Source organism: Phoca vitulina, unplaced genomic scaffold, assembly GCF_004348235.1.
Source record: "Phoca vitulina isolate PV1807 unplaced genomic scaffold, GSC_HSeal_1.0 scaffold93, whole genome shotgun sequence".
Taxonomy (NCBI): Eukaryota; Metazoa; Chordata; class Mammalia; order Carnivora; family Phocidae; genus Phoca; species Phoca vitulina.
Window position 1 is genome coordinate 2,728,623 of NW_022589796.1, and position 11,171 is coordinate 2,739,793.

Here is an 11,171-nt window from a genome sequence, read left to right on the forward strand (position 1 = left end):
ATCAAAACTAGGAATCAGTATCAAAACGTGATTTCTAAGAATGACATTCTCCAAGTGTCTGAATTTTAAACACAAATATAATCATTTACCAATAGACTAACAATTCAACTCCAAAAAGTATGAATATCTTTTTTTAGACAAAAGTTATAATGAGTTAAGTATTTTTGTTGTGAAAAAATAAAGCCTAACCTTTGAAACTGCTACAAGACGTACTCTTGATTTGAAAGGAGTAGGGAAGGCAATTGAAAAAATACAGTTTTTCACTTTACGAACATAATTTTCTTTAACAGGATCAACTGGCAACACAGCTGATTAAAAAAAACAACAACAACAAAATCTCTTCTTAGTGTTTTCATTTGTCCCATAGACAACATTAACATTCCTTAGAAGGACTACAGTTCTTTGAGAAAATCAATTTATACCACTGTTTTCTTCCTACTTTGTTATTTAAAGCCTATTTTGTCATTTTCAACCATATCTATCTAATATTCATATAATACAGTAAATGGAGCCACCCAAGAAGATGGGAGATGGAAAAAGTTTAAAACAAGATACATACCCTGTCTTTGAGGATTTTCACTTGTGGGAGACCAACAGGATGCACAATATGTTTATAAATAAGAATGTATAAATGAAGTAGAGGCGAGCAGCATTATAGTTTTAGAATTACAGTACTAGCCAATTCAGTGGAATCCAACCAAAAAATATTAAGCAGTTAATCACATTCTTTCTGCCCTTCAGAAAATCATAATTACTAAAGGAAACAGATACATATAAAAAACTCTAATACCAGGCAACAGATGTTTTACTAAATGTACAAAACATGCGCTAAAGCACATGTACCTTATTTTAAAAGCTGCACGAAAAGAGTTCTGAACATGCTTTAGATACTCAGAACGTATTTTCTTTTAAGTACAATTTAAAAAATCTTAATCTGTTTTCCTAATCCAAACCAATTAAAACAAAAAACAAACAGAAGAGGGTAGGTGTATTACTAAAATCACAAAACAAGGGGACACAAAAACTTGTTTTTGGATAGAGATTATATTGTCAAGGTATCAGTGTAACCAAATTATTTAATAAACATATGGAAACCCAACCAACATCCTAGTAGGATTTTTTTGAAGAAATAGATCATCTTAGGGGCACGTGGGTCGCTCAGTTGGTTAAGGGTCTGCCTTCAGCTCAGGTCCTGGGGTCGGGCTCCCTGCTCAGTGGGGAGCCTGCTTCGCCCTCTCCCTCTGCTGCTCCCCCTGCTTATGAGTTCTCTCTCTCTCAAATAAATAAAATCTTAAAAAAAAAAAAAACTGATCAGCTTAAAGTGTAAATCTTGAAAAATAAAAACTAATGTTTTAGAAATGGGAGTTTTCTTATAAATTATAAGAACACAATAACTAAAAATAGTTATCCCAAAAATAGATGCAAAGAACAAAGGGACTCAATAAGAAGAACAGAAACAGCCCAAAGTAATGTTAAGAATTCTCTATATAATGAAAATGCTATTTTGAATCAGTAGAGAAAGGTGGCATCAAGATACTTTATCCAACTGTTCGGATTAACTTCTATTTATCCCACCCAAGCCTAGCTGAACCAAATGTCAGTTATAACAGAAATAAGAGTAATCTTCTATCTTTCCCAGATGAGTATAAAAACAGGCAAATGTGGACCAGATTTAACCTTTATATTTTCCCCTAAATACATGGTACGTAAGGCACATTATGGGGAACAAATGGGTAGTCAGCCAAAAAACAGCTGATTGCAGCATTCACCACAGAAAACCTGACAATATGATTAAAAGTAGAAGATCCTACAGTATATTTTCTTCTCTTTTAGGACAGCCACTATGTGGAAATAGACTAAATTAAAATTTATGCACTTATCATGATGCCCTAACATTTTAGTAGAGCACGGACAGTATATACTGTTCATTAATACCCATGATTTTGTACTGACTTGACTCACATTTTGGCAAGGTAGTTTATCAGCCAATACATTTAATCATTGGCTGTGGAACAAGAGGCCAACTGCTTCAGAGGTCCCCAGCCCTCACCCTTGTTACACTTTAACCAAATGATCAGTCATAAACTACAAACCCAATCCAAGACAAAATTCCAGATGCATAGTAAGTCTTTATCTTAACATCTCAGCGAAATCAGTAATTCCAAAATTAAATTCTGTAGCATTCAGCTTTGCCTAAGAATATGAAATCCACAAAAACCGCTAATCTTTCAGTTTAATGATGTCTGAAACTCTTCTCTCAATAAACGTTACCACAGTGACCTTGATAATTCACTGATCATTTATCTGATAACATCAGTATGAGACGTTTTCAGGCAGTACTAGGAATCAAGACACGGTATACACCTATACATAGTATCATGTATATAATCTCTCCTTGGCTATAAAACCTGGTCCTACCACAGAGCATGTTTCGAACAGTATCACCATGGAAAGAAAATGTCTTATTAAAGTACAGTCAACTCTCCAATATTGAAATAACAACTTTGAAAATGCTTTCAATTACACACTTACTCCATGTTTATCAGTCAATACTGGTCGTTTCATTGATATAAGTACAGTCAAAAAGACCCAAGTTGTTCCTAGCCGGTGCACAGAGGGGTCTGTTCTTTGGCAGTTACTTGCACAGCTCAATGGTTTTAACTTCCTAGACACAGGCTTGGCCTCTTTGGGTCGAAAGAACTGCTTTGTATTCTGCATGACCTATTGGTAGGTTATATAGCTCATCAAAGTGTAGCTATACTATAATGTTGGAAACCTTCACAAATTTCATCTGCTTTCCCTACTTAGCCTTGCATATATGCCATCTTTTTAAGAGCTAGGTGTTTTGTTTTAATCAGGGAAAACTATCTCTAAATGAAAATGGCCTGGTAGACAGAGCCGTATCTGCCAACTGTGAGCTTGGCAAGACATATAAATCCTCCTGTGTCCCTATCTGTGTAAAGGGGCAAATGATAATATCTAAGTTGTAGGATTATTGTAAATACAAGTGTTTGTTGCTACACTCTACTATGGCAAAGTCTAGCTGTGGCATATTTCTTAATATACAAACCTGTATCAAGCCACAGATATGTACTACCAACCTTTATTTGTAAAGCACCTGACATTTTTTTTTACATCATATTCCTCAAGATTGGGGAAAAAATCCTAAACTTGGCTTATTTTAACAGACCTTATTCTATCCTTTTATTCAGTGAAAAACAACACTTTGAAGATAAGTATAAAAATCATGGGCTCAGCTATACCACGGGTACTTTCACTTTTTAAATGCAAAAAGCATGGTTCAAAAGAACACACAAAAAATTTAGAGAACTGCAGTTGCCTATTTGCTGGTCTATTTCCTCATAAAGGTGAATTTTTTGAGGACAGATGAAGTTTCTTTCATTTCTGTATCCCTAATGCCTACACTTTCTCTCCCTGGCTCTGTTTGCGTGCACCACGGATTTCTGTTACAAGTACGCTTTCTCATTACCACGAGAAGAGTAGATCTGCCTATAGACACAAGGAGAGGTCTTTCTAACCCACGTCAGGGACTAATCCTGTACATATTCCAGTATCCCCAAGGCTGCCAAATATGTCCAACATTACCCAATACTAAACAATTTCACACAGCCAAGTACACCCACGAGTGGGACTCCCATCCAGATATGAGCAAGACTGCCAAACTATGCCACGATGTACCTATAAGGTTTTCGGAGGACAGAGTCCAAAAGTCGAGAGACAAGGCTAATTTAGCTTCTGTCTCACAAGAGCCCAGCTCGTAGTGCGACACGTTACTGGAAAGACGCCAAAGGCGGGCACTTCCTTCCAGGCCAGGGAGCAGGGAGCAGCCGACAACGGCGTGGCAGGTCACGCCCAAGAGAAACAGCGGTGGACACGGGAGCCCCCGGGTTAGGCAGCAAAACAGGAGCCCAATTCTTTGAGTCATCTCTCTGACTAAACACGCAGAACAGAAGAGCCGCCGACTGGAGGTCTGGGCGCCGTGGCAGTTCTTGTTACCCGCCGCTCTCCCAAAGGTCCATTTTTGCAATGACCGCTGGAGCTCCTGGCTCCCCGGAGCGGCGGGCAGGGGCTCGGGAGAGACGGCTCGCCCAGACAGAAGGTCCCGCTTAGTCGCTCCCGGTACCGCAGCCGGCAGCGGCGCGACGGGCGGCTCCCGCGAGCTCGGGGCAGGCGAGGGAGCGAGGTTCCGCGCGGCCGTCCCGGGAGCGCGCCTGCGGCGCCAGCCCGGGGAGGAGCCAGAAGCGGCGGCCCGGGTGGGGCCCAAGCTCTTCCTGTGCCAAGTTTCCGGCTCCGGGTCCCGGGAGGCGGACCGCCGGGCCACAGGCGGAGCCAGCGCTCCGCCGCGGCTTTCAGACTCGGACTATGGCTTCAGGCTGGTGGCCCTGGCGGCGCTGCTGCTCCTGGAGGCCGGCGGCCCGGAGCCCCGGGCCCGGCTCCCCCGGCCGCGCGGGGCCGCCCGGGACGTCCTCGGCTGCAGACGCCGGCGCTCAGGTGAGGCCCCGAGGCGCGCGCGGCGGCCGGGCGCAGAGGTCACGGCGCCAATGACAGCGGCGCGGCGGGAATGAGTGGGAGCTAACGGCACGTGCGTCGGGGATGGGGGCCGCGGGGCTGTGCTGCGGGGGGACCCCGGGCTGGCTGGGCGCCGGGACCCGAGCCCCGCCGGGGGACGTGGAGCGGTGGGCGCCGGGCGTCTGCCTGAAGCAGGGGCGCCCGGCGCGAGACTGCAGAACGTGGTCCCGGGGCCCCGGGCGCCTCGGGGCTTGGGGAGGGAGCGGTGAGGAGCCGGGCCTTGGGGGAAGTCGGGGGGTGGGTGGAGTAGTCAGGCTGTCTCCTGGGGTGGGGAGCCAGTGAAACCTGGAGACCCGACTGCACCTGTTTCCTTTCGGATTTCAGCCAGGGCTTCAGGAGGACAGGTCTTAATTAGGATTTTAGAGCAAAAGGCGCCCTGAGATCCAGGTGGGCTCGGAATAGGCCGTTTGTGGGGAGTATGTAGGGCTAAGGCCCTGGGTGCACCGCATTTCTTTCGTACAGTAGTTGCTTCCCCGGGAGACCCCACCCGGACGGGGTGGAAGGGCACTGGAAGAAAAGGCCTGAGGATGTCACAAGTAGAGAAACCCTGAACTTGGATGTGGCTTCTTGAGTTGAGTGAGAATCTCAGCACTAACCGTGACTACTTGACTCTCTCCTCTACAGCTCTTGGGCCCGACCTCATTTTTCTCCCTTTCCGGCCAGTTTAGCCTCTGTAAAGTGACATGTTCTGTGGCTCCATGATTCTTAACTGCACTTTGTAGTGATCGACTCTCAAAGTGCTATAGGGTAGCACTATTTGGGATAATTGAGCAAAATCTGTAGACTCACTGTCCTTTTTAGAGACTTCTCCAGTCACATAGCAATTATGATGTGTTCCCCTTTCATCCACAAGACTCAGGGTTTTTTTGTGTTTTTTTTCAAGTTTATTGAATTTGGACTCTTCTGTTTCAGTTGGCTTTGGGACACTTCATATTCCCATGTATTCCTCAAACATCAGTTACCTATATGAAATATGTAGCATTTATAAATGTCTACTTTATACCAAGGTGGATACATATCACAACTTATCCAGAACAGGCACCTGGAGAGAGAATAGCAGCAGGGCCAGCAAACAGCTAGTAAAAAGAGAATATGGGCGAAGAGTCTCAGGGCTTTGCTGGGATCCATTTCAGTACTGTTCTAACCAGACTTCCAATATTTCCAGCATCACAGATGAAGGCATTATTTGGAGAGATGTTTGCACCCTCCATCTAATAGCACTGGATACTTCTTTGACACTCCTTTTTAAAAATGTATTTAAATTCCAATATAGGGGCGCCTGGGTGGCTCAGTCGGCTAAGCGCTAAGCATCTGCCTTCTGCTCAGGTCGTGATCCCAGAGTCCTGGGATCGAGCCCCGCATCGGGCTCCTTGCTTGGTGGGAAGCCTGCTTCTCCCTCTGCTGCTCCCCCTGCTTGTGCTCGCTCATGCGCGCTCTCTCCTCTCTCTCAAATAAATAAATAAAATCTTTAAAAAAATAAATACATTCCAGTATAATTAATGCACAGTATTATGTTAGTTTCAGGTGGGCAATATACTGATTTGACAATTCCATACATTGCTCATCAGGATAAGTGTACTCTTGATCCCCTTCACCTATTTTCCATGTCTGCTTTCGTGACCACAGGGTGGGACTGCACTGATGATGCCAATGCCATATATTGCTGATTCGTGTGTCATCGCTGTTTTCACCATAAATGAAGACATTAGCCTTCTGGTGTCTACCTCAGGCATGTGTCTTTGGTTACTTCAAGTCTCTTAGGGCCTGATAATCCTTGGGGACAAAGAGCAACAATGATAAAAGCCACGTCTGCCCTCAGACGCAGCTCTGTTTCCTGATATATGTACATTCTCCCAACTTCACCTGTGGTAGCATTAACAAATCCTGTAATAGGACAGAAACCGGTGTGCATCTGTTACTGCCAAATCACTTGTCAGTTTTTGATTCTTACTCAGCATTTTTTTTTTTTTTAAGTCAATTCATGGGGGCACCTGGGTGGCTCAGTCAGTTAAGCGTCTGCCTTTGGCTCAGGTCATGATCCCAGGGTCCTGGGATCGAGCCCCGCATCGGGCTCCCTGCTCCGCGGGAAGCCTGCTTCTCCCTCTCCCAATCCCCCTGCTTGTGTTCCCCTCTCGCTGTGTATCTCTCTGTCAAATAAATAAAATCTTTTAAAAAAATAAAAAATTAAAATAAATTCAATTTAGTTTACATATAGTGTATTATTAGTTTCAGGGGTAGAATTTACTGGTTCATCAGTTGCATATAACACCCAGTGCTCATTACATTGAAGGGGCCTCCTTAATGCCCATCACCCAGACTTGACTTTTCTGAATTTCAAGTTCCCCAGCTGTATAAAAACAAGTAGTTTGTGAGGGTCAAATAGTGTAAAAGCATGTTGTAAGACTTTATTACAAATAGAGTGGATTCGTTTTATTTTTCTTGTGCTAAATTCATCCTTTTTGTCAAAATGCTTTCTTCAGGGGCATCTGGGTGGCTCACTTGGTTGGCTGACTTTGGCTCAGTTCATGATCCCAGGGTTCTGGGATCAAGTCCTGCAGCCCAGGAGCCCCCAGCCCCCATCGGGCTCTCTGCTCAGCAGGGAGCCTGCTTCTCCCTCTGCCTGCTCCCCCTGCATGTGCACTCTCTTGCATTCTCTCTCTCTTTCTCTGACAAATAAATAAAATCTTAAAAAAAAAAAAAAACCCTTTTTCAAATATAGAGCCCTTACCACATTAAATTAGTAAATCAGTAATTTTTTTTTAAGTAACCTCTGTGCCCAAGGTTAGGCTCAAACTCATGACTCCTGAGATCTAGAGTCACATGCTGCACGGACTGAGCCAGCCAGGGGCCCCGTAAATTAGTAATTTTTGAAATGACTGTGTCCCTGCATTCTTGAAGACTGGTGGTCTCTATCTTTGGGCCACAGTGCCTGTCACATTTCCTGGCCCATAGTAGTGCTCAATAATCTTTGGAACTAATATTTCTCTCCACCACCTCTGAATCTTTTAGTAATCTTCTGTTGTTCTTGATCTCTAATATTCTCAAAACGTGCCACTGAGCTTGCTTGTTTTTTAATATTACTGATCAAGAAGTAGCTTTTCCAAGTATGTTTAGGAAAAATAATTTAAAATAGGTAGTGTTCATGTATAAATGTAAATTCATTCTTCAACATTGAAATCTTCCTTTTCACTATCTGTTCTGATGCTTGGGGGAACTTGATTACTCTTTGTTTTCAACTCGTTTAAGAATGTAAAAGAATGGGGCGCCTGGGTGGCTCAGTTGGTTAAGCCACTGCCTTCGGCTCAGGTCATGATCCTGGAGTCCCGGGATCGAGTCCCGCATCGGGCTCCCTGCTCAGCAGGGAGTCTGCTTCTCCCCCTGACCCTTCCCCTTCTCATGCTCTCTCTCTCTATCTCATTCTCTCTCTCAAATAAATAAACAAAATCTTTAAAAAAAAAAAAAAAAAAAAAGAATGTAAATAACACTGATCTTTACTATTCTCTGACTAATCTTAGTTAAGTGGAAGGAAATTGTTTTAAAACTACCTTTTCAGGTCTGGAAAGCTAGATAGGAACATGGAAACTAGCCTTTGGAGAAAAGGATAGATTACAGATGTGTTTTTTTCCTTATATTTTCTCTTTTTTTTTATTTTTTTAGATTTTATTTATTTATTTGACAGAGAGAGCACAAGTAGAGTGGCAGGCAGAGGGAGAGGGAGAAGCAGGCCCCCCACTGAGCAGGGAGCCGGATGCAGGACTCGATCCCAGGACCCCGGGATCATGACCTGAGCTGAAGGCAGACGCTTAACCAACTGAGCCACCCAGGCGCCCTTCCTTATATTTTCTGTAATGATAAATGTTGCTTTTGTAATAAGGAAATTTTTTATTATTTTCCTGAAGTTTGCAATCTACCTACAAAGGGACAACTAAAAAATAAAGATTATAAAAAAATATAAAGATTATATTTATTATGAATTCTATGATTATTATGAATGTTTTTATTTATCTGGCATTATAAACACATTTTTCATGAATATTCTTACAGGTTTGTTAATACTTTTATTTTATAGATGTCCTATTTTAATCTTGTGAAGAGTTTAACATCTGCTTTTCCACATAGGTATAGTATGTCACGGTAAGTTTATGATCTGTGTTATAACTGCTAAAATTATTAGCCATATTGCCAGTAAATTTCTATTCTAAATTGTGCTGGGCTAGTCCAACAAATTGAATATTTTGGTTAACTAAGTGTCACAATATCTGCTCTGTGTGACCTCTGCCTTTTTAAAAAATGGGAATGTAATAAAATTTAAACCCAGAACACCGTAAACCAGTTTAGTCTTTGATTTTGTGGGTTTTCAAGGTCCTGGGTATAAAAATAAACTATTGCTGTATTGTTGAGCAAGAACAGAATTCTATGTGTTTTTCTAAATTATGACCATTTTGGATTCGTGCTTAATTTCCAGCAAGTAGAAGTGTATATAATTCTTACTAAAAAACGAAATTATCTCACTTAATAAAACTCACTTAACCTTGTATGCATTTGTGCTTGTCCCAGGTTCCATCACACGACGTCGGCAGCGTGCTGTTGTAGCAAAATACAGAGTGGGGAGAAATACACTGACCCCTTCAAACTCGGTTGGAGAGACTTGAACGGTCTGTATGAGGACATTAGAAAGGTAAGCTCGGTTTGAATGTGCTGGGAAGTAATGTTGGTTTCTGAGAATTGTGAACAGACGGTGCAGGTTTTCAGATACGTCCAGTGCCGTCGCAAACTTGATTCATGAGTGCCTGGGCGCCTGCTTGGTCGCCATTTACAAGCCTGCCTGCGCCCATCTGCACGCTGGTCTTTGTGTTCCCGGGGGAGCCACACTTTACCTCAGGGCCAGCACCTGTCCCGCTACGTATTGCAGTTACTGTGTTCCTTCTCCCCATGCGGACGGAGCTCCTCGAAGGCAGGGACGGTTTTATTTTTCTTTGTGACCTCTGTATTTATTACTGTGCTTGGCACTGAGGTCAATATTTTGGTGAGTTAAAGACTGGCCCCGCTGTAGCATGTTCACCTGAGCCTGGCTGAGGGTCCTCAGGGGCCGTTCTTAGCTCCCATTGCTTTGGGACATAAGCTGTGATTCATTCTAGCAAGTCCTTGAGAGGCACGTACAACAAACACAAGTCCATCACCTAGAAGGCTCTCCCCCCTCTTCATGAATCAAAATCCTACTTATTCTTTAATTTCAGGTCGAAGCTTCTATCCTCCATTAAATATTTGGTTTTCTAGCCCACACTGATTTCTCCCTTCTCTGAACTTTTACTGCATTTAATTTAATTTACTGCATTTAGGGGCGCCTTGGTGGCTCAGTCGGTTAAGCATGTGCCTTTGGCTCAGGTCATGATCCCAGGGTCCTGGCATCAAGTCCCGCATCAGGCTCCCTGCTCAGCGGGGAGCCTGCTTCTCCCTCTCTCTGTCTCTCTCAAATAAATAAAAAAATAATCTTAAAAAAAAATTTACTGCATTTAATTATGTCATTGCTCAAGTTACCACTCTGAACATTTTATATTTTTAAAAAATTTATCTCCCCAACTCAGTTCTAAGTTCCTCACAATCAGGCAAACCATGTCTTCAACTTCCTCTGTGAACTTTTGACACATCTGGCTGAGCCAGGCTTAGTGATCCCTGCTTCCTCCCGGCCGCCATCTTCCCTTCCTGTTCCTGATACACGGCTTTGCCTCCATACTGCAGTCACCCCCTTAACTCCTGCTTCATTGGCTCCCACGCTCCCCATCTTTGTCCTCTCCCCTCCATCTCCCAAGCGGCTACCAGCCCCTGTTCCTCTCTGGTCCCTGGGCCACTGACTGCTTTCCTCCTCCTCCCTGGAGTCTGTTGGAGTCTTTGGGGTCACCCTAGCCCTTTGGCCACTTGGGCGGGCCAGACATCGCCTGTGGCCCAGCTGTAGGGCAGCCTTACAGTGTTGGAACCTTTTCCAATCGAGTGTTGAATTTCTCAAGTGAAATGAGTATACAGAGTACAAGCGACTACACTGAAATCAAATCAAAGTTTTGTAAAAGAAATCCTGTTGCCTTTTTTGCTATCATGATGCCATATTGACACAGAGAAACTTTATTTCAGGAACTACTCATATCTACAACCGAACTTAAGGAAATGTCTGAATACTACTTTGATGGAAAAGGAAAAGCCTTTCGACCAATTATCGTGGTGCTAATGGCCCGGGCGTGTAATATTCATCATCATAATTCCCGGTGAGTTATTTACTTTCACTCCTCTGTCGTTTTGATATTTGGCAGATCTTCCTTACCAAGCTTGCCATTTAGTTCCTGGATGAAGCGGTAGCATTTATCTTAGAATTCACTTTGTGGTGAGTAGTTTCTGGCTTTGAGTCCCCAAAGTCACCTGGTCTGGGCATCTTCCCTTTCCACACTTTTTAATGTCCTAGAAGAACAACCTCAGCTGCAAGTAACCATTTTGAAAAGAATTTTAAAAGCCAAAGTTAGTTTTCTCCCTCAGAAGTAAGAAGAGCAGGGTGTGTACATACATGTAATCATTATATACATGGGGCCGTTAGT

General features: G+C 43.4%; 2 protein-coding genes across 5 annotated transcripts in view; one reads left to right on the plus strand and one right to left on the minus strand.

Moving 5' to 3' along the window:
* The window catches only part of LOC116627048 (protein adenylyltransferase SelO-like), a 41,101-nt gene extending 36,864 nt beyond the window's left edge, over nt 1-4,237 (minus strand). Inside the window, exons 1-2 of the mRNA XM_032396689.1 lie at nt 3,700-4,237; nt 190-308 (exon numbers count right to left, since the gene is read on the minus strand). Of these exons, the coding sequence (XP_032252580.1) occupies nt 190-308; nt 3,700-3,946 (366 nt within the window). The 5' untranslated portion in view covers nt 3,947-4,237. The remainder of the gene's footprint in view (nt 1-189; nt 309-3,699) is intronic.
* A 146-nt stretch (nt 4,238-4,383) lies between these two features.
* Nucleotides 4,384-11,171, plus strand: part of PDSS1 (decaprenyl diphosphate synthase subunit 1) — a 42,185-nt gene continuing 35,397 nt past the window's right edge. For 2 of the 4 annotated variants that reach the window (XM_032396705.1, XM_032396707.1), the window contains exons 1-4: nt 4,384-4,512; nt 8,660-8,724; nt 9,148-9,268; nt 10,717-10,847. In XM_032396705.1, coding sequence (XP_032252596.1) covers nt 4,384-4,512; nt 8,660-8,724; nt 9,148-9,268; nt 10,717-10,847 — 446 coding nt within the window. Of the gene's footprint in view, nt 4,513-6,078; nt 6,320-8,659; nt 8,725-9,147; nt 9,269-10,716; nt 10,848-11,171 lie in introns of those variants that run through there. The other 2 variants (XM_032396706.1, XM_032396708.1) reach the window with 2 other exon arrangements.